Source organism: Eptesicus fuscus, chromosome 19, assembly GCF_027574615.1.
Source record: "Eptesicus fuscus isolate TK198812 chromosome 19, DD_ASM_mEF_20220401, whole genome shotgun sequence".
NCBI lineage: Eukaryota > Metazoa > Chordata > Mammalia > Chiroptera > Vespertilionidae > Eptesicus > Eptesicus fuscus.
This window is the reverse complement of record NC_072491.1, coordinates 4,943,369-4,967,077: the sequence shown is the minus strand read 5'-3', so window position 1 is coordinate 4,967,077 and position 23,709 is coordinate 4,943,369. Positions and strand designations below refer to the sequence as shown.

The window sequence follows — 23,709 nt, the reverse complement described above, 5'->3', positions numbered from 1 at the left end:
GCTTTCACAGCCCTGGGGCTCCCCCTTACCTACCCATCTCACCCTATCACTAATTCACTTAAAACTGTAAAGGAAACCGCTCTGTCCTTGGCCCTGTCCCCAGACACCCACAAGGTTCTCTGGAGGGTGTGCACAGGAGGAGCTGTTCTTCCTGCAGCCTCTGGCCTCAGCTCTGACACTTCCCGGCAGCAAGGCCTCTGGTCTCAGTTCACGGCTGTAAGTGCCCAGCAGGCAGGTCCTGCTGGCGCAGCAGCCTCGGGCATCACCAAACCCTCTGATGAGGGGGCCGGGTGGGGTGGGGGGGCTTGTCTGCATAGATCTCTCCCCCACCCAGGACTGTAGGCCCCGGACTAGGTTAGGGCTTCTGGGGTGGGAGCAGTCCCAGCCCGAGTCCCCTCTCATTCCTTTAGGATTTTTGCCTGAGCCCTGCCAAGCCCTGGAGCAGTGCATTCACTGACCATCTATCTCCCTGTCCCTTGCTGGTGACTTTGGCCACGTTGCTTCCCCTCCCTCTGCCCTCGGTGGCCTGACGCCACCTACTTCTCGGGTTATGACAGGGTCAGGATGATGTGGAAAGCATCTAGCAGACTGCCCGACACGCAGGAAGGGCGGCAGATAGGGAGCGGCCATCCCTCTTCTTCCCGGGGGGGGGGGGGGGGGTCGCTCAGCCCTCTGCCCACCTCCAGCCTCCGGGGAGTCAGCACCCGGGCATATGGGGCAGACGGAGGCTGCACAACCCCCAGATCCCCCATTCACCCGGGAGCGGGGGGTCCCGGAGGGGGTGTGGCTTTGCAGCCCCAAACATCCCCGGCTCAGGAATCCAGGCGACCAGACCAGACTGCCAGGCAAGCCGGGCAGCAGCTGCCAGCGGAGGCACCGGGGGGGGGGGGGGGGTCCCCGCGGGGCGCGCCGGCCGCGACCTACCTCCTCCAGCAGCGTCACGGTGTTCCTGCAGTTGTGCAGCCGCGTGGTGAAGCTGGACGTGGTGGGCGAGTTGTAGTCCTCGGTGGTCTCGGCGATGAACTCGGACACGGAGATCTGGTCCGGCATCCTGGCGTGGGGGGCGAGACACAGGCGCGGGGTGAGTCGGGGCGCGGGCTCCGGGGGCCGCGGGCCGTCCGGCGGCTCATGAACGCCCCGCGCAGCCCGCACCCGCGCCCGGCCTGGCGCGGCTCCCGGCCCCGGCGGCGGCGGGAGGAAGGAAGGGCGGGCGGGCGGGAGCAGCAGGCGGCGGCGGCGGCGGCGCTAGGCGCGGGGCCCTTCAAACTCCGAGCCGCGCGCGAGGCAGGGGGCTCTTGGGGACCCGCCTCCCCGGGCGCATGCCGGCGGCGGCTCCTCGGCGGCGGGGGAGGGGACGGGGCGGCGGGATGCGGAGGGACCGGGCCGGGCAGCTGCGGGGCGGCCGGCGCTGCCTCCCCAGACGCTCTGACAGGCGGCGGCGAGGACACCGACTGACTGAGCACAGGCTCCCGCGGACGGGCGGCCAGGCTGCGGGCGGCGGCGCTCCCGCTACAGTCACGGGGACAAACAAGGAAGTGCTCTGCGCACGCGCCGCCGCCCCCCCGCCCCGCCCCCGCCGCCCGCGGCCACGCCCCCGCCCCCGCCCGCGCGCCGCCTCCCAGGCCAAGTTCCGACGCGGGCGCCGGCGGGGGCCGCCCCCAGCGCTGGCTTCCGCGGGCGCGTTCCGCCGGCGGTGGGCGAGAAGGGGCACCAAAAAAAGTTGGGCGCGATCTTTTTTGGTCCCGTGTGGGTGCCGGAAGCGAGCGGGGAGAGCCGCCTCCTGCCGCGGGGGCCGCGGGGCGCGGGATGGCCTCGGCCCAAGCGAGGAGCCAGCCGGCTGCCAGGCTTGCGTCTGCCCGCTGGCCGGGCTCCCGCCCGCATTCCCCTTGCGGGGCTCTCGCCGCCCCTGGAAGGCTAGTTGGTGCAGTTGGCTTAAGTCGCTAAAGTGCCGGATGAAAACAAATGAAAGGGTTTTGATTTTTTACTATTTTCTAATCTTTCGTTGCCCATTTTTTTTTTTTTTAAACCCGGAGGAAAGATCAGGGTCATGGGGTGTAAAACGCATTTCCCGAGGTGCAAATGGTGTACAACACTAAGCAGATGCCAAATTTCTGCGGAAAAAGTACCAACAGATTGCTCATTCCTCGGCCCCGGCAGATGGCTATTTTTTTCACTAGCTCAATCTACTTAGTCCAATGAATCCATTTAATTTCCCACCATTGATTGCCAATGAAATTGGTTCAAAAGAAGGAAAAAAACCTAAAAACCCACCACCTAGGCTTTTGGGAAGCAACACAAGATTGGCTCCTGTCATTGGAGCCAGCGAAGCTTCCTATAGCCACCACAAAGCTCACCTCAGCCCTGGCAGGGTGGATCAGTTGGTTAGAGGAGTCATCCCCTGAAACCCAGGTTGAGGTTACATCTGGGGTGAGGGCACATACCAGAGAATTGTGCTAAGCAAAACAGCCAGTCAGAGAAAGACAAGGATCACGTGATCTCACTTATATGTGGAATCTAATGAACAAAATAAAATGAGGAACAAAATAGATCCAGTGACATTGAAGACTGATGAATTCCAGAGGGAGGGGTTGCAGGAAGAGATTAACCAAGCAACTTACATGCATACTGCAGTGAAGGCCTAAGGAGGGAGCAGGAGGGGGTGAGGGGTGGAAGCTAGGGTGAGGGGGTAGTGGATAAGGTCAAGGAGGGGAGGGGAAAGGGACATCTGTAATACTGTCAACAATAAAGATAAATTAAAAATAAATAAATAAAATGGGCCAAAAAAAGAAAAAAGAGAGAGAGGCAACAAATGAATGCATAAATGGGGAGCAGTGGGTCAATGTTTCTCTCTCGCTCTCAAACAAAAACAAACCGAAAAACCACCTCCTCACCCAAATCACCCTAATGCGCCCCCTGAGGGCAGAAGGCTGGCCCTGTGGCCACCCCCAGGATTGAGTTCCTGCTATCTTGATCCATTAAGTGTGTCCTCTGGTCTTTAACCCCAAACTATAGTGGAGTGCCCCGAAGGCCAGGGGCCCTGCTTTCTGCATTGGGCCTGGGGCAGATCATAGCCAAGAGGCTGTCAAATGAAAATGCATAACTCACTTACTGTCAATACATCCTAAGGGCCCTCGAGATTCAGTGGTGACAAGGCCTGAGCACTGGTGAGCTTACCTTAGTAGGGCAACAGAGAGCCTAAAAATGCCAGATAAAGTGGATTACATGTGAAGCAAGAAAGTGATGGAGGTGTGCGGAATGTTCAGACGGGGCCTCTGTGATAAGGTGACATCTTGAGCAGAAAAGGAACTGATGGGCTGAATCCCATTGATATCCGGTTGGCGAAGGGATCTGGGCCTTCAGTGGCCTCATATGAAGAGGGAAGATAAGGGCGCCGACCCCATGAGGCTGCTGAATGATGATGGATGAGCAAGTGCTTTGTGCACAGGAAAGCCATTATGAGAGTTTGAGGTGTTTTGTCTCCTGCAGTCTTGAAGGTTCTGTGACTGGGAGCAAACATGACCCCAACGAGCTTGGGCTAATTAAGTCCTGTGAGTCTCAGCAGCCCCATGCTGCGCCGTGGAGCAGGTGAGAGCACAACAGCTGACACTTACACTTCCATCCATTCCAAGAGAGCCTTCCTCTAGGCTGGAGATCAATTCAAATGCCATTGGACTTTGCGTTTATTCTATTCTTGCCTCTATTCCAACTTGTCATCTAAAGCCTGTCACCTCGGAGAAACCAAGATGGCGGCATAGGTAAACGCCTGAACTGCTGCCTCGCACAACAATTTCAAAACTACAACTAAAAGATAAAACGGACATCATCCAGAACCACAGGAAGGCTAGCTGAGTGGAAATTCTACAACTAGAAAAGAAAAGCACACTGAGACTCACATGAGCTGCGGAAGGCAGAGGTACAGAGGAACACGCGTGGAGAAGGCTGGCAACTGAGTACGCAGCTGTCTTTTTCAAGCGGGAGGGAGACAACAGCTCCTGACTGCTCTGAACTCCAGTTCCTGGCGAGACTCATACGGGGAGAAAATGGACTGTCTGGCAGCGGGCGAAACTTGAGGGCGGCTTTCTCTCAGAGGAGCTTGCGGGGGACACTGAGATTACGGGGGACACTGAGACCCAGGGGCCTCTTAGGGCAGGGCTGACAGGAAGCCATTGCTGGTTGCTCCGCCCTGAGACTCCGCCCCATCCAAGCTGAGTGCAGAGGCTTTTGCATATGAATGCCCTGGTCCTTTGAAATCTAAAATTACCTAACAGACTGCAGCTGAGTCAGTGAGACCCAGAACATCCAAAAGAAGGCCCAAGGCCCCCCAGCAGCTTGCATTGCTTCACAGCTGGGCCTCATCTGGGCACCTCCAAAACCCAAACAAAGAGAGGAATCTGCAGATCTCTGCATAGCTCCTGCTGGGTGGCCTCAGGCAGAGGCTAAATTAGCACCTCTTTGGAGATCCAAGAGCCAGTGTACCCAGGGGTCAGAGTGGGACCATCCAGATTACAACTCCTCAGATCCATAAGGGACACACTCAGGGGGCAGACTCAGTGAGCACCAAAGCACCACTGAAGCAAGTCTTGTCTCATAAGGGTGTCTCGAGCACAGAAGTTCTCCCATTGTAGACACAGCTGATCCTCACAGCTAATTGGCCTGGAGGTCAATTCCTCCCAGTGATACCAACAACAATCAAGGCTTAACTACAACAAGACTGTGCACACAGCCCACAAAGAGGTACACCAAGAGTGTCCACCTCAGGTAACTGGGGAGGCTGAGCCACTGGGCCCTATAGGACACCTAGCACACAAAGCCACTCTATCAACTCAGGGAAGCAGCCAAAATGCGGAGACAAAGAAACAGGTCACAAATGAAAGAAATGGAGGAAAGCAAACGACTGGATGTAGAGTTCAAAACCAGGGTTATAAAGTTTTTCAAGAATTTCTAGAAACTGCCGATAAATTTAGTGAGACCCTCGAGGATGTAAAAAAGGACCAACTAGAAATTAAGCATACACTGACTGAAATAAAAAATAATATACAGAGATCCAACAGCAGACTAGAGGATGGCAAGTATCAAGTCAAAGATTTGAAATTCGAAGAAGCAAAAAACACCCAACTGGAAAAGCAAAAAGAAAAAAGAATCCAAAAATATGAAGATAGGGTAAGGAGCCTCTGGGACAACTTCAAGCATACCAACATCTGAATTATGGGGATGCCAGAAGAAGAGAGAGCGCAAAATACTGAAAACCTATTTGAAGAAATAATGACAGAAAACTTCCCCCTCCTGGTGAAATAAATAGACTTACAAGTCCAGGAAGCACACAGAACCCCAAACAAAAGGAATCCAAAGAGAACCACACCAAGACACATCATAATTAAAATGCCAAGAGCAAAAGACAATGACAGAATATTAAAAGCAGCAAGAGAAAAACAGTTAATTACCTACAAGGGAGCACCCATACGATTGTCAGCTGATTTCTCAACAGAAATTATGCAGGCTAGACGGAGTGGCAAGAAATATTTAAAGTGATGAATAGCAAGAACCTACAACCAAGATTACTCTACCCAGCAAAGCTATCATTCAGAATTGAAGGGCAGATAAAGAGCTTCACAGAGAAGAAAAAGCTAAAGGAGTTCATCACCGCCAAACCAGTATTATATGAAATGCTGAAAGGTATTCTTTAAGAAGAGGAAGAAGAAGAAAAAGGTAAAGATAAAAATTATGAACAACAAATACATATCTATCAACAAGTGAATCTAAAAAGCAAGTGAATAAAAAATATGATGAACAGAATAAACTGGTGAATATAACAGAATCAGGGGCATAGAAAGGGAGTGGACTGACAATTCTCGGGGGAAAGGGGTGTGGGGGGTGTGGGAAGAGACTGGACAAAAATCATACACGTATGGATGAGGACAGTGGCGGGGCGGGGGGAGATTAAGAGCAGGGGGGGTGGGAACCAGTGGAGGGGAACTATGGGGGGAAAAAGAGGAACAATTTTAATAATCTGAACAATAAAGATTTATTTTAAAAAATAGTAAAAATAAAGCCTGTTACCTCTCGCCCTAACCAGTTTGGCTCAGTGGATAGAGTGTCGGCCTGAGGACTGAAGGGTTCCAGGTTCAATTCCAGTCAAGGGCATGTACCTTAGTTGCGGGCACATCCCCAGTAGGGGTTGTGCAGGAGGCAGCTGATCGATGTTTCTCTCTCATCCATGTTTCTAACTCTCTATCCCTCTCCCTTCCTCTCTGTGAAAAATCAGTAAAATATATTTTAAAAAAATAAAAAATAAAGCCTATCACCTCTGCTGGGCTGGTAGCTCCTCCCATCCCTTATGTATGGTGTATAGCAAAAGCCATACGATGGCTCGGTAACTATGAACTGTTATTAAAAGCCGAGAGTGAGTGACTAACTGCCTCAATTCCAGGAGCCCTGGATTCCAGAGCCTCCTTTCCTCATAACAGATGCTGTCACCTTGGACCCTGGTGCCATCGCTTGTAAAATAAAGGGGGATGTGTCAAAATGACGAGACAGATCCCTCCCAGCTAGAGCTGTCTGTGCATACCCTCGGCTCTACAGACACAGGATATAAAGGTGCTTACAAGCTAAGCTAACTGCGATGGTAAACAGCCAGCGATTCCTTTCTTGACTGAATTCACCACAGAGCCCAAACTTGCAGCCATCAATTGGTGTTTCACTTTCATTTGAAGATTATGTTATGTATCTGCTCCTCCTCCCCATCTCCTCCGGCCAAGAAGGGAACGTGTGAGCAATGTGATACTGTGCCCCGGTAAGGATATACCTCCTCCGCCTGACCTGCCATTCGAATTTCAAAGGTTCACACCATATCTGGGGTTCATGGGCCATAATCCTCTTTAGATTTGAAACCAGGCCCCAGGGCAAACCATCGGCACCTCTCATCTTCTCGGGTGCCCTGAACATGACCATGCCTGGGTATCTGAAAGCGGACAGAGTGTGATGTGGGCAGAACTGAAAATGCTGGGTTTTGGTGTGTGCAGCTGCTCAGAACAGACATCATCCTTTCCAGGGCCAGGAAACACACATGCACACACGCATACACACACAAAAATACGTGTGTGCCCGGCTTTGTATTAAGCACGTGTCATCTCCTTGTCATCTGCATAATCCCCATCCAAGAGTACTCAGCACCTTGGACTGTCCACGCCAGTTCTTTACTCTGAGCGCCGCGGACGGGGATAAGACGGCGGCGTGGTCCTTGCAGAATGCCTTTCATCTCATTGAAAAGAGGCCGTGAGAATAGTGGCGGCTTATTCTCAGGGACAGTGGTTGCACGATTGATGCCACGGTCATCGGGGGATAGTTCCAGTTGCAGACGTCCCTCTCACCCATCTGCCTAACGAATGACCAAGGAGGTGCATTTACAAGATGACTGACAATGTAGCAGGAGTGAAGCGTGGGGGTGGTGCAAGAAACCCAGAGGAGTTACGGGTGCCCCGATCAACAGTGCTCGCCCGCGTCCCCGGCTGATGGGATGGAATTACAGCTCTCGTCCAAGGGTCCCCATGTCTTCATGGGACGGCAATGGGGGGTGCAGGCAGAGAATATATTGTGTTACATGGACCTCGGTGGGCATCTCTCCTCCGTCACTTATTTAGCCTTGTTTTCTCATCTGCAAAATTAGGGTAATAATAAAACCATGCTAGAGGTTGTTACATGAAATCAAATGAGTAGCTGTGGCTAAAACAGTTGACCCACAGTGAATAATCAACCAGAGTTAGTTCCCTTTGAACTCCCTTTCTATGTGAAGTTGGACTATAAATACATCGCTTGGCATTCCAGGACTCAGAAATGTCTCTAAATTAGTCACCTGGAGGAGGAGAGGAGAGGGAGGGGGAGGCTGCACAGCAATTCCCAGTGTTTGGGATCCCGGATTAGGGAATCGTTTTCCTAGACCTGGCTGATTCTTGTAAATATCCTTTGTGAAATGGATCCATTAGGAAACGGTTTGGGATTTGGGAAGTAAATGAACAATATTTAGGAGAAATAGGATCGCACACTAACTGAGAGCAGAAGTGGGTTTAAGTCATAATATAAGAGCCTCGTTTTCAGAAGGCTATTCTGAGCAAGGCAACTTCTGGGGGACAGAACAGGGCATTGACTGGTGTTTCGCAGGAGCGTCAGTTATAGGCTGACTCTCGCGTGAAAAAGACTCGGGCTCCCATCTCTGCCATGTTTTAGCTATGAGGCCTCGCTGAAAGCAATTACCTTCTCTCGGCTACCAGACCTTGTTAAAGTAACTAATGTCTCGGAGGCTCCGTTTTCACATCTGCAAGATGGGGGCAACGAATGGTACCTATGTCTGAGAATTCAATGAGCGTAGGCACATAAGTGCTTGGCAGGGTCTGAGACGTAAGTGGCCAATACCTTTCAGGTATTCTGGGATAGCGGAAACCTTATCTGGAGATATAAATTCTGATGTTCCGCTATCAACAGACACTGTTGCTAAGTACAGATTTTGGACACATTTGCCCTGCTTTAAAACTTCAGGACAACTTCATAAGGTAAGTATAATTGTCCCAAATTTATCAGAGAGAAACCTGAGGCTACTAAGGTATAAGATCCTATTTTCTTTCTTTTTTTTAATATATATTTCATTTTTTTACAGAGAGGAAGGGAGAGGGATAGAGAGTTAGAAACATCGATGAGATCGATCAGCTGCCTCCTGCACACCCACTACTGGAAGTGTGCCGGCAATCAAGGTGCATGCCCTAGACCGGAATCGAACCTGGGACCCTTTAGTCTGCAGGCCGATGCTCTATCCACTGAGCCAAACCGGTTAGGGCTAGGATCTTACTTTCTGAGCTCCAATCCCCCGGCAGGCACTGCAAGGGTTGTTATGCAAAAGCAGGGTCTGAATTCATTCACGTAACAGTCCCGACATGGGAGCATTACAATAATGGAAACTGAGTCACAGTGAAGTCTCCCAGCAAGGTAATGTCCCCCAGCCTGGCAGACTAAACCCAGGCCTTTTCCCACCGCCAGCAAAATCGGTCTCTTGATTACCCCGCGGGTTGTGCTTCTCTGTTAGATATTTTCCCCAACCCAGACCACCGAAGAAAGGATTCTCATTTCCTTATTTCACCTGATAACGTAGGAATTCGTCTTCTATCATCTTCATGAAGTCACGGAGGAAAGGAAAGCGCTGCGGGGGGCGGGAGGAGGGCAGGATGAATCTGACGCCACGTGTTTTATGGTCAGACTTGTGTGAGTGCTGCCCGAGGGCACTCGTGCAGTTTCATGTAAACTAATGATAACAAGTCTAGCCCCAAGTGTACTCGATGCAGAGGGAGAGGGGCTGTGTAGTGTTCTCAGAAAAGAAAGAGAACACCGTTCGTGTGGAGAGGCAAAAACCACTCCCTTTTACGTCCCTGCGCCCTGACTGTTCCTTCTGGAGGAGTCGGGAGGGAGAGGCAGGCAGGGAGCTGGGAAACCCAGGAGACTCAGCTCGTAGTGTAACTATCAACGGAATGAACTCAGGAACGTATTTCTGTTCTGTCCCGTGAAAGAATAGTATCAACTCACCATCGCTGTGGGCAGTATATGCCCTTGCACTTTTCTGAGTCATGGCAGGCCCAGTCTCCCCGGACACTCCACTCGAAGCACCACATAGAGCAGGTACCCGCCCACCAGCGTAGCTCAATGGTTGAGCGTCGACCTATGAGCCAGTCAGGGCACATGCTCGGCTCGATCCCCAGTTGGGGGCGTGCAGGAGGCAGCCAATCAATGATACTCTCTCATCATTGATGTTTCTCTCTCTCTCTCCCTCTCCCTCTCCTTTCCTCTCTGAAATCAATAAACATGTATTTAAAAAAAATTAATAAAGTGAACCAGGTACCCATATTGTTCCCATTTCATTGGTGAGGGAACCCTGGAGCTTAGAGGTCACCGTGACAGATGGTGGAGCGAGGCTGACCAGTGAGAGGACACAGCCCACGTGATCAGCCACCGCAGGTGCTCACACAAGACAGTGGTTGGGTTTCTGTTAGATCCTGTGTGTGATGCTCTTTCCTCCTGGGGAAGTCATTGCAAGCCCAACTCCAGGGCAAGGGCCTCTGGCCTGCACGGCGCTCCCCTGCCCCCACTCCTCTAGTTGGGATTCATCTTCGCACGGATGTTTGCCATACAGCCTCTCTCTCGCTCTGTGTGTGTAAGTTGGCACGGCTCAGAAGGACTTCAGACTTGTGTACACATGGACACATAGCTCCGTTTGTGGCAGAGCGTGGCTCAGGTCTTCCTCGTAAGTTCCCTGCACTACAGAATTCCCAGTGCCAGTCCCCCAGGGCCCTGGGGAGCAAATTATCTCCCTCTCTGTGTCACCTCCATCCCCCAGGAACGGAAGGAGGGACAGGAGGGTCCTGGAGCCCAGGCTTGGCCGTGACAAACATCATCTTTTGGAATCTCCCCAGTAGCCTAGGGGGTACCATGCTTGCCCTTGAGAGAACTCAAAGACACGTACAATCTACTCCAGGTCCACAGCTCGTAAGTGGAGAACTGCTATTCACAGCCCGTCGGAATCCCAGCCCTGCAGGCTTTTCCTTTCCCACAGAAGGTACTGCCTGCTGCCGGTCTCCTGTGAACCCCCAGTACATGTGATGTGGAACCAACTCCTTTCCATGAGCTACATCACTTCTAACATGAGTAAAACAACCTCCAGTGAAGACAAAGTATGCTGCGACATGACATTCTTAAAAGCCTGCAATCGAGAAGAGTGAGGGCTTTTAAATCTTACTTTATTTCTGAAAAACATTAATCTGAAAAAATGAGAAAGAACTTATAGAACATCCAGGTTTCTCTCTCCTTCCTTTTTTCCTTCCTTCCTTTTTTCCTTCCTTCCTTCCTTCCTTCCTTCCTTCCTTCCTTCCTTCCTCCCTTCCTTCCTCCCTCCCTCCCTTCCTCCCCCCCTCCCTTCCTCTCTCTTCTTCTCTTCTCTTCTCTTCTCTCTTCTCTCTCTTTCTTTCTTTCTTTCTTTCTGATGAGTCTGTTTTGGTTTCAGTTTAGTTATCACACTTAGCCACGCCCACTTCTGTGCTCTCAAGACTGAAAACATGTGCCTCCTTTATAGCCCTTTCCCTGGTACCATTTTCCAAATATTTCTATTTCTCCAATTAGACTGTGAGCTCCTTGAGACCAGGGGGCTATCCATCCACTGCTTCAGCCCGGAGTCCCAGGTGCTTAAGAGATAATTATTGAATAGACAGAAGAAGAAGGAATGGATGGATGGATGGATGAATGAATGAACAAATGAACAAACTAACACTTACAGAGAGAGGCGTGTGAGAGGACTCAGGAGAGGAGAACTAGAAAGAGGAATCCTGCTTCTTCGCGTCTCTTCTGTCATCTAACATCATCATACACTACCAGGGCCTCAAAGACATTCCAGGATAATGTGGATTCCAGCCCTTCCATCTTCCGGATGAGGAAACTGATGCTCAGGTGGCTGAATGGCTTGCACAGGGTTCCCCAGCAGATGTGGGGGGAACCAGGGCCAGATCCCAGGTATCCTGGTTCCCAAAGCCTTTCCCGAGCTGTCACCTTTCCGAGCTACATTCCAGGGAAGGGATTAAAGACCTTGTCTTCAGAGACTTCCATTTAAGAAGGGATCACATGTAGTCTTTGCATCACAGTATCAAGGAATGCTTATAGACATTGCCTGCTATTTAAACACTGTACCCACAGCTCACCTCACTGATGGCCCTGATCTTGAGCAAGAAGACAGTGTGGGCAGTGAGACTGGAGTAGTGCTCCCACCTCCTTTTTCATTCTCTTGTTCTCTTCTTTCTTGCTCCCCAAGGCCAATGAAGCTGGGGAGCCTGAGGGCAATTAATGCCAGTGAAAGGGCCTCCTAAGTCCTCCATCCCACCCCTGGCCCTTATCTCAAGAGCCCCTTTATGAAAGATAAGAAGTCAGGAGAAATACTAGTAAGGAGAGAGATATTCTGTGATCTTAACAGTGCCAGTCGGTCATGATATTTTGTAAACACTCTACCCCAGTGGTCGGCAAACCGCGGCTCGCAAGCCACATGTGGCTCTTTGGCCCCTTGAGTGTGGCTCTTCCACGAAATACCACGTCCGGGCGCGCACGTACAGGGCGACTGAAACTTCGTGGCCCATGCGCAGAAGTCGGTTTTCGGCTCTCGAAAGAAATTTCAATCGTTGTACAGTTGATATTTGGATCTGTTGACTAATGAGTTTGCCGACCACTGCTCTACCCTACCTCCACCCCCAGCAGCTCTACAGCACATGCAGAGCAGAGGGGAGATGCCTCCCTTGGCCATTCCGCTTTCCTGTCTGGACGAGCAAGTTCTTCCCCACTGGGCGTTTTCAGATAGGAGATCATGGTCTCCTGGTGCCGGAGGTCATTCTCCAGTGGGTGCAGAGATACTAGGTTGGAACCCATCTGTTCAGTTCCATCCCATAGTTACTAAGCAACCCGATAACCTTCCCAGTGGTTAAGAGTATGTGATCTGGATTCAGATTGCCCAGGGTTCAAATCCCAGCTCTGTTACTTAATAGGGATTGCTAATTTTAGGCAAGTTACTTAATGTCAGTTTCTTTCCCTTTAAAAGGAGGATAATGAGAAGATCTCTCTTTCTCTCTCTCTAATAAGGTTGTTGTAAGGTATAAATGAGATAATCCATGCGAGATGCTTAACACAGTGCCTGGTCTATAGAAAATGATCAAGAAATGTTAGTTCCTAATCATTATTTGTATTCCATATGGGTCCTGTGCTAGACTCTTCGGGAGCCAAAAAGATACACAGGACATAGCCCTGCCCTCCCATGCAGACAGACATACAAGTTTCTAGCAGAACTGATGAAGTGCTCAGAGAACTCAAACAGAAAATACATGTGCAACATAGACTGAAAACAAGAACAGCATTGATCAGACTGTCAGACCTCAGAGGGAAGGTAGGGGAGGGTGGGGACAAGGGAGATAGATCAACCAAAGGACTTGTGTGCTTGCATATGAGCCTAACCAGGGGACAACAGGGGAATGGGGGCATGAGTGTGGGGGGGTTTGGGATGGGAATGGGGGGGGATTGATGACAAATATGTGATATCTTAATCAATAAAGTAATTTAAAAAAAAGAAGACGAAAATACATGTGCATTTCAAATATGTGACCCATGAGTGTCAAGTCCAAAGAACGGCCATTCCATGTATGGAGATCTCTTATCTGCCCAAAGCCCAGTCAGACGTATTTGCGTGGGCACTTTTCGGAACTGCTGATCGCCTGAAACACTAGTCTATAAGAAACATCGGATGAGTGACAGCTACCTGTGACATCAGCACTGAACTGGAACATGGGACGCCTGCGAGCTCAGCTGGTTTTCCTCCGCCGAACCCTCTCACCTACTTTGGCTTCCCTTTCCTTGCAGTTAAAATCAGAGCCTGGGACAGAAGGTCTGGGAGGTCTGTCCTAGGGCACGATCATCGAAGAATTTTGGGGGCATCAGTGTAACCAACCCCAAACACCACATGGCGCCCAGTGCTGCCTCCAGAGCTGCTTGAAGGCCAAGAACAGTCTGGAGGTCATCCGTTCTGTGCCCCCAAGAGGGGCCCCCTGGGTTATATGATCTGTCATGGTGCCCACTTGTTGCCTTTCAAAAACACGCTTTCACTTGCAAATGTATTTCACCCTACACCACAATGAGCTGTATTATAACAGAATTTTCCCGTAATTCTGTCAAATGTGGGGCATGGTCCATTTGCAAAAGGAAAATTGCACACCCTCGGTCGAGTTTTCTTAGCATATGCTATTTGGTTAACATCTTTCTCAGATGTGAACATTCTGAATCACATTAGGGGTTCCAATTAAAAAAATATTGCCTCTACAATTGCTAGCAAACCTTTTGACAGATACATCCAGCTTCTGTTCCCGGTTTGTTTTTTAATATATTTTTATTGATTTCAGAGAGGAAAGGAGAGGGAGAGAGAGATAAAAACATCAATGATGAGAGAGAATCCTGCATGCTCTCTACTGGGAACTGAGCCCGGAACCCGGGCATGTGCCCTGACCAGGAATCGAACCGTGACCTCTGGGTTCATACCACACCAGCCAGGCTGTTCCAGGTTTTGAATTTTGTTTTTGTCGTTGAAAACTTAGTCTTTTTGCTCTGGCCGTTAAGACTCAGAAGTATTATATAAACTAATTTATAAAATTACTATGTTTAAGTGGACAGCAGAGAACTCAGTGTTGACTGGATCTACAGGTAATTATTTTCGGTATCTTTCATTTCTCTTTTGTGAAGAAACTGACTTTTCTCCTACCCCCAACTCATTTCAGCATCTTGAACTTAGCAGTTCAGACCTAACTTGTAGGACACTGATTCTATTTTCTGTCTGCCCTACACCTCCCCTTCTTTTAGGAACTATACCCTCCCTTCCTTGACTCCATGTGATTCTCTAGAGACTGTCAATCATATATCTCCACATTCCCAATCAGAGAGCTGGGCCCAGGCTGTCCAATCAGAGCATCCCAGACTCCTGAAAGCAGCATCGATGGGTCTTCCAATAGGCATTAAACTCAAGCGAGGCCAACCAGGGAGCTCTATGGATGTCTGAGACGGATGCTGGGGTAAAGAGCAAAGTCCCTTTTTCTAGAAGATCCAGCTCAAAGGACTTAGCTAGCTACTGGTGACGATATTTGCCATACATGAGAGAGCTTACTTAGTAAGAGTGATGCCAACCAAAGGATGGCAAGCGATGGAGAGAGGAAGGGGAGTCGTGGTAACATCACTTCAACCACTAGATCTACAGAACTATCTCACCCTGATGCCGGTTCAGCCATGGATTCCCCAGGGATGTGAGCAGCTATACTTCCATATTAGCATAAGCTGGTCTAAGATGGGTTTCTAGCAATAAAACTAAGAGAGCACTGGCTAATCTTTTTCTAGGTTTCAGGAGCATCTTCACAGTTATTAGATACTAGAGGCCTGGTGCACAAAATTCGTGCACGGGGGAGGGTGTGTCCCTCAGCCCAGCCTGCACCCATTCCGATCTGGGACCCCTTGAGGGATGTCTGATCCTAAACGGGCAGTCCGACATCCCTCTCACAATCCAGGACTGCTGGCTCCCAACTGCTCACCTGCCTGCCTGCCAGCCTGATCACCCCCTAACCACTCCTCTGCCAGCCTGATTGACGCCTAACCGCTCCCCTGCTGGCCCAATTGCCCCTAACTGCCCTCCCCTGCTGGCCTGTTCACCCCTAACTGCCCTCCCCTGCTGGCCTGGTCATCCCTAACTGCCCTCCCCTGCAGGCCTAGTCCCCTCAACTGCCCTCCCTTGCAGGCCTGGGTACCCCCCAACTGTCCTCCCCTGCAGGCCTGGTCTCCCCCAACTGTCCTCCCCTGCAGGCCTGAGTCTCCCTCCCCCACTCAACTGTCCTCCCTTAAAGGCCTGGTCCCTCCCAACTGCCCTCCCCTGCTGTCCTGGTCTCCCCCAACTGCCCTCCTTTGCTGGCCCGGTCAACCCTAACTGCCCTTCCCTGCTGGCCTCATCGCCCACAACTGCCCTCCCCTGCAGGCCATCTTGTGTCCACATGGGGGCAGCCATCTTTGACCACATGGGGGCAGCCATCTTGTGTTGGAGTGGAGGTCAATTTGCATATTACTCTTTTATTAGATAGGATGTTACCTTGGATAAACTAGTCACTGCCTCATCTGTAAACTGGGAATCATTATATCCACCTCAGAGGACTGTTAAAAATAGTCAGTTAGATAATACACATAACAGAATGGGAGACAATATTTGCAAATCACATATGTGATAAGGGTCTAGTTTCTAAAATATAGAAACTCTTACACCTCAACAATAAAAAGACAAATAACTAATTTTCAAAATGGGCAAAGAACTTGAATAGACATTTTCCCAAAGAAGATATGCAAATGGATAAGCACTTGAAAAGATGCTCAGTATCATTAGTCATTGGAGAAATGCAAATCAAAAGCACAATGAAACATCACTTCACACCCGGCAGGATGGCGGTAATTAAAGACACGGAAAACAAGCGTTGGAGAGAATGTAGAGAAACGGGAACCCTCGTGCATTGCAGGTGGGAATGTGAAATGGTGCAGCAGCTTCGGAAACAAGCTGGCGTTTCCTCAAAAGGTGAAACACAGGGTTAGCATGGACCCAGCAGGCCCCCACCGAGGTATATACCGGAGAGAAATGAAAACACACACCCACCCCAACACTTGTACGTGGATGCTTTTAAGGAGCATTATTCTTACTAGTCAATTCGCGGAAACAACCCAAATGTCCATCAACAGGTGAATGAATACGCAAACCACGATCCACCCCATACAATGGAGTATCATTCGGCCACAGAAAAGGGGACAAAGGACTGACACAGGCTACAACGTGGATGAAACTTGAAAACACGCTATGCTGAGTGCAAGACACAAAGGTCACAAATTACGTGTTTCCATTTGTAGGACATTTTATAGGAAACGTCCAGAAGGGGGAAGGGAGGGAGGAGGAATGGCTGCCAACGGGTAGGGGGTTCTTTGGGGAGTGATGACAGGGTTTTGGAATTAGACTGGGGTGATGGTTCCACGGCTTGGTGAAGACCCTACAAGCCACTGGATGGTACACCCCTAGAGGGTAAATTTTATGTTATGTAAATTATACCTCAATTTAAAAAATAGTCACTATGGTAATACGGGTTTAAGGCCCAACGTATCCATTAATAACAACTATAATGGCTACCACTGAGGACCTGCTGTGTATAAGGACATTGACAGACACGATTTTGTTTCGACCTCACCACAACTCTACAAAGTGGCAACGACTCCCCTCCTGTTCCACGGAAAGGACACTGAGGCCCGGAGGAGTGGCCCTGCAGCCGTGTTTGGAGGAGCCGAGTAAGATCCCCCCCCCAAGTCTGTGGGGTTTCAGAGGGCAAGCCCTCCCTCCCACACGGCAGTCTGTGTACGCAGTGCCTCGCTGCATGTGGCTGGCACTCCTAGCCAGGTCCCTTCTGTCTGCGCTCCCTTTCTTCCGTAACGGAGCCTCCTCGGATTTAGGGCAGTGACGTGCTCAGCTACAAGACTTGTCTTCAGCTTCCACTGCAGCTGGTGTGGCTACACGCCTAAGTCTAGCCGCGGAGATAGATGCAAGCCGAGGTGCGATGCAGGACTTTTGGGAAAGTGTCTTAAAAAGAGCTAATTCGGCAAGAGAGAGACCCTTGCTCTCCTTCCCTGCCTCTTCCATCCTGCTGCCGGTCACGTGGATGTGATGGCTGACGCTCCAGCAGCCACTTTGGAGCAACAGGTAATGTGATGAGGATGGCAAAACCAGAGATAGAAGCAGCTTGGGCCCCTGATAACCATGGAGGCACCACCTGACTTTGGACTATCTCCAGACTTCTTTGGTCTGAGAAAAAGAAGAAAAAACCCTAATTGCTGATGTTATTTGGATTTTTGTTGATATGCAGCTGAAATCTGATTCTAACTTCTGCTGGGCCTATGAATGAACATGCTGAACCAACTAAGAACGAACAACAACAACAAAAGCTCAGAAGTGGTCAAATTACGAGAATTCTATCAGTCCTTTCCCCCAACTTGTTCTCTATGTTTTAGATTCTACATTCAGAGGCTTAGATAGTCTACTGAATTATTCCAAGGACAGTCACCGAGGCTTATCTTGTGAAGTTATAGAATCACTGGAAAGATGGGTCTCAATTTACCAAGTACAGACAAATACATATTAGGAGCACTTAAATGTCATCTCGGGAATTGATTCAGAAATACAGCCACAGAGGAGCCAACAGGCTCCGTGCTTGGGTTTCTGAAGAAGCAATTTTACTTGTACAACCTCTGAACAATTTGGTTAAGAGAGAAGAGACGGGGCAGATTCCAAACCGGAAGTAGGATGATAAAGCTCAAAGACTGCTGTGCTTGAACATCAATGATCTGCCCCATCCTTCAAGGGCAACCTTAACGTTCCAGCATTATTTTCCCTGCCAGAAAGACAAATGTAGTGGCCTTTCCACAACTGAAATAGAAGCACAGCTCTGTTGTTTATTTATTTAAATAAGATAGATGTGATATTTATTAGTCGATGTATTATGTATAACCCGACAGCAGGTTGGTACGGTATTGTGGGGGTCAAGAATGGGTTTTCTTTCATTATCCATCTTTCTATTTAGGGTTAAGAATTCAAGCCCACAATGACAAGAGTAAGGACAAAACATTTGGAGGAAGAAAATAGTTTTCACTGTTTGATTCCATTGTCTAATGTATCTGATTTTGTATACACGGTGGATGGCCAGGGCTCGTACCCCACACAGTCTTCATGAGGGTGAAAAATTCTACCGTCCTTCTGTATTATAGGCAGCATTTGTGTATGTGTACAAGTGAGTGAGAAGACAGAATTCAGACTATAATGGAGTACAGTCCTTTCTCCAGACCTTGGGTGGAATTTTTACTCTTTTTCCTTTCCTAATAGTGCACATACACATACACACTCAGAAATAACACAGACAGATATACACACACACTCAGTAATAACATGGGCTCCCCCCCCACACACACACATACACACTCAGAAATAACGCAGACACCCCCCCCCACACACACACACACTCAGAAATAACATGGACACACACACATACACACTCAGAAATAACATGAACAGATACACACTCTCAGAAATAATATGCACACACACACACACACACTCAGAAATAACATGGATACACACACACACACACACACACACACTCAGAAACCGCCCCCCCCCACACACACACATACTCAGAAATAATACGGACAGATACACACACACACACACACACACACACACACACACACACACACACACACTCAGAATCCCAAGTGCACACATGGTCGGCAAGCAGACACTTACTGAAGCTGTCACCATTACTGATTCCTGGCCCACACTCGAGCACCTGGCTGCAGAGCAAGGCTGAGCCGGGCCCTCGGGAGCCCACAGACACTCAGCGACTCAGCGACTGTGCCTGATCTGCTCCCAACACATCCCCGGGCTGCTGGGTCCTCCGGCTTCGGATTGGGTTTGGCAGCTGGAGGAGTAAGAACATGCAGGGAGGGGTGCTTCCCCCTCCGGCTCCTGCTGCTCAGCTGCTGTCTGAGGACCCTACACAGCCTCTCTGGCTCCCGTTGCCAGCGGCATCCCCTCCCTCGCCCCTTCAGACCTTCTTCGGAGAAGCCTGGCGCACCCCTCCATCCCATACGCCTCCCCACCCCTCGCCCACACCTCAGATGAGCCCTTTATTAAACTCTGCTCAAATTATCCGATTATGAATGTGCTGTCGGCTTCATGCTGGGACCCGGACTGATCTGGGAGGCAGAGAATTTGGGATAATGCAATAAAAGAGAGCTGTTTCCCAGCGAAGTACGAGAGCTCTGGGGTCTGACTGCTGGCGTGGTGCATCCTGGCCCATCACTTACTCTCTGTGAGCCTCTCCCAATCCTCAGCTTCCACCTCTGAAAAGTGGGTTAACACTGGTGCCTATTCATAGGGCGGCATGAGGATTAGGTCACGTGATACACGTCTTGGTTAGCTGGGCCTCTGGCACTTCATCAGTGCTGATAGATGGCAGAGGATTCTTAGAGTTAACGTGCAGTACCTTTGACAGAGTAAGCGCCCAACATGTGTCTATTGAAATGACTGAAGTTCTATGAGAAATAAGTACAGGGGACATGGAGAAGCGATAGGGCAATGGCAGAGAAAATCAGGAAGGACTGCCTGGAGGAGGGGATGCTGAGCTGCCTCCTGGAAGAGTGAGCGAGTTGGACGGCTGGCAAAGGGTGTTCCAGGCAGAGGGAACAGCAAGTACAAGTGAGTGGAGGTCTGGCAGGTGCAACAGATGTGAGGCCCTGCAAATAGCTCAGTGCAATGAGAGTGAAGGACGCGTGCTGGCAGGGATCAGAGCCAAGGACGGAGAGAAAGGCAGGGCTGCCAGGGAAGGCCTTGGATGTCATGCCAAGGACTGGACGTTGCCTTAAAAGCAAATTGAGCTGCTAGGGTTGATGCTGAGAAGGTTCAATCTGGCTGCAATGTTGGTCCTGACCTGGCACAACGTGAGCACACAGTAGGTGCTTTGCATGCTTATTGAAGAATGGACGCACACCAGCAGTTCTATACAGCGAGACTGAGTATCTCCCTCCCTCCTTCCTATACACATGCCAACATATTACATGCCATGATCCAGGCAACCCGCTAGTCACAGGTCTCCCCACATGTTCCTCATCTGATCGCATTAATATTATGCCCCATTGTGGAATAATAAAAAATATATTTGGTCTTTGTCCCTGGTTCCTGGCACAGAGCTCCCAACACCATTGGAATCTGCAGAAGGCAAGAGGCTCTAATGAGACAACTCCCAGGTTTGGGGGGGGGCTGAACAGCTTCAGGATTGTGACCAGAGAAACACCCCCCCTCCCAGGAGGCAGAAGGACTGGAGTTCAACCACCAAAGGCTAATGGTTTAATCAATGGTGACTGTGTAATGAAATCTCCACAAAGCCCCTCAACTACAGGGGTGGGTGGGGAGCTCCCGGTCGGTGACACATCCATGTGCTGGATGGAAGGCAGGGACCGGAGAGGACCAGAACTGTGCACCCCCTCACCCAACACCTGGCCCTTACTGGCCATTCCTGAGTTGTATCCTTTATAATAAACTGGTAATGCTAAGCCAAGTGCTTTCCTGAGTCCAGTGAGTCATTCTGACAAATTGTTGAACGTGAGGGGCTGTGGAAGCCTCTGAATTTACAGCCTGTCCATCAGAAGCACCCCTGAGACTCGGGACTGGCGTGTGAGGGGGGAGCACTCCAGTGGAGCTGGGCCCCCAACCTGTGGGTCGGTGCTAACTCCGGGTACTTAGTGTCAGAACTGAATTGATTGCCGGACACCCAGGTGGTGTCCGGAGAGTTGGAAAGTTGCCTGGGGTCAGGGGTGGTGTTAGAGAACAAAGGACATCACACCCATAAACACTCGATGTCGTGGCACGTGCTGGACACGCCCTCCCTCCTCCCTGCAGCGGCGACACTCCCAGGAGCCACGGGCGGACTCGCACAGGGCAGAGCTCACCTGGGCGGCGCGGACCTCACTGGCTCAGCTGCTGACTCACGGTGGCTCTGGGCGTGGCGGCTGGAAGCACGGGGACCAGCCAGACGCCGTGCCCCATGCCAGGCACGGAGGCCTTGCTCCCTGGCCTCTGGCTCACAGGTCCAAAGGCTGGAGCCGTCGGTCAGGAAGCCCATCCCTCCACTCACCCACACATCCCAGGGATGTGCTGCACAGCTGGCCCCCCTGTTTCTCCTTCTATTGGGCATCGATGCATCTCAGGCTGGGACCCCAGTAGCCGAGCCCGAGACAATAATTTAAGGGAATGATCTCAGGTACATGGTAGGAAATAGCTGTAACATTTAGCCACTGCATTTAAGAAAGTTAAAAGGAACGGGTGGGATTTTTTTTTTTTAAATAATAAGTATCATTTAACCCAATATATCCAAAATATTACCATTTCAACGTGAATTACAAATATCACATCCTTTTGTTTCAAAGTCTTAAAGACTGGTCTGCTTTATACTTACAGGGCCTCTCAATTCGGACCAGCCAGCTGTCAGTCTCAGTGGCCACATGTGGCTGGTGGCTACCATCTAGCACAGTGTTTGGGCACCAGCGAGGAGCCCTGACTTAGGCAGACAAGGGGTTACAGTGATGGCTTCCCAGGGCTTGGAATGAAATCGGAGGCAACTTTCCACCTCTCCCCACACAACACAAAGGGGTGCACCCGGGCCCGGGGCGAGGTGCTTTCATGAACTGGCTCCTTCAATCCTCACTGCAGGAGGAAAGCGAAGCTCCTGGGGCCAGTGGCTTGCCCAAGGTCACATGACAAGGAGGTGTTAGATGGTGAGTCTCAAGTTGACATACAAAGGACCGAGTCCAGATGACCCCAGTGGGGTCCCTGGATCCAGGAGGGCCTGAAGTCAGCTCTAACCTTGGACTTTTCTTTCTGTGCCGCTGCTCGCCACTGAGAGATGCCCAACGGACACGGAACAGCACCCCAGGGATGCGGAAGGATCTGCCCAACCCCCATCAGTCTGGGCACCACAGGAGCACCTGGGCCTGCTGGCTCCCCTCCGACAGACCACCCCGCTCTGACGGCTCCCGGTGAAGATGGCCTTCGTGCACAGGCCACACTCGTCTGCACTCATCTGGACTCTCAGCTGAGCCCCGGGGGAGGGAACTGGAATCTTCTAAGATTGCATGTGCTGACAACGGGGTAAGTCAACTTCCCATCATGCCCCTCCGGGTCCCGCCGGGCCTTTAGCACCAAATTAGATAAAGGCAATCCAAAGGCGATCGATCGGAGACTCAAACCGCCCTGAGACCAAATGGATGGACCTCAAGTTGCCAGCAGGGAAGGGCTTCTGATTAAAATAAAGACAGGATCCCCTGTCTCCTCCACGCATGGGACAGACCCGCACGGAGCACGGAGGACGGGACGATTACAGCTTTTCAGGTGCAACATCAAAGCTGGCAGCTTCGCTATGTAATTTACGAGCCCGTCTGCAGACAAGCATTCATTCTGGGCTGTAATGGTCACCTCCCCGCTCCTGCTACCCAGAGAACCCACCGCCTAGCTGGTGCTGAGGAGGAGGGGGTGGGGGCACCAGGGAATTCAGACACCACGCCAGCCACAGAGCCTTGCCCACGGTGGACACATGGCCGCTGGCAGTCTCCTGGTGAAAACGCCGTTTCCAATCTTCTCTGTCACCAAATTCCCAGGTTGGGGACGCCTGACCACCCTGACTCACGTGGGGGAGCAGCCAGAAGCAGACAGCTCAGCCAGGGTCTGCGAGCTGAGACCCTCACAGTCAGTTACGCTGCTGCTGACGGGGAGGCGCGCGGCGAGGGGCCTGGCGGAGCGCACGCAGCCAGTCCTGCTGGTGGCCGTCTGGCAGCGACTCCCTGAAACTCACCTGCAGCCCGAGCCCCCTCCACTTGGCTCTGCCAAGCACACCCTCGCTGGGGAAGCGGTGGCGTGGTGGTTGGGGGGAGAGGTGGTATCGATACTCAGGAAACCTGCGAAGTAGCTATTGAGCACCAAACTGGAACCCCTTCAGGAGCTTTGGGCACGATGGTAACCCCCACGGAGTGTCCCACATATCTCTCTCTCTCTCTCTCTCTCTCTCTCTCTCTCTCTCTCTCATTACAAAGAAAATTGTTCTTTACTCAACTCTGTAAAATGCATTAGATCACAGTTTCCATTTTAAATCCAAATCAAATCAACTCCAGCGTGGATCGGCTAGCCCGGGCGGCTGTCTTCCCTCAGATTACCTTTGTAAGCGCTGACATTTTGGAGAAATGTGAAAACAGAGACCAGGGAGCATAAAAAAGCCCAGGTCCCACCCAATTTTTCCTTCCTTCCTTCCTTCCTCTTTTACACGGAGGTAACCCTGGCTGACAACACTGTATAAGCCCCAGGTGTACGGCAGTGTAATTCGGTGTCTGTATCCACGCTAGTGCGCTCACCGCCAAAAGTCTAATTTCCATCCATCGCCACCCGCCTGACCCCTTTCCCCATTCTGCCCTCTCCCCGTTCCCCTTTCCCTCTGGTAACCACCGTTGGGTGGTCTGTACCCATGAGTTTGTTTCTGTTCATTCATTTCCAGCCGA

General features: G+C 50.8%; 1 protein-coding gene across 2 annotated transcripts in view; it reads right to left on the bottom strand.

The window, feature by feature from the left end:
* Positions 1-23,709, bottom strand: part of ASAP1 (ArfGAP with SH3 domain, ankyrin repeat and PH domain 1) — a 219,984-nt gene that overhangs the window by 164,823 nt on the left and 31,452 nt on the right. For both annotated transcript variants that reach the window (XM_054708233.1, XM_054708234.1), the window contains exon 3: positions 925-1,051. In XM_054708233.1, coding sequence (XP_054564208.1) covers positions 925-1,051 — 127 coding nt within the window. The remainder of the gene's footprint in view (positions 1-924; positions 1,052-23,709) is intronic.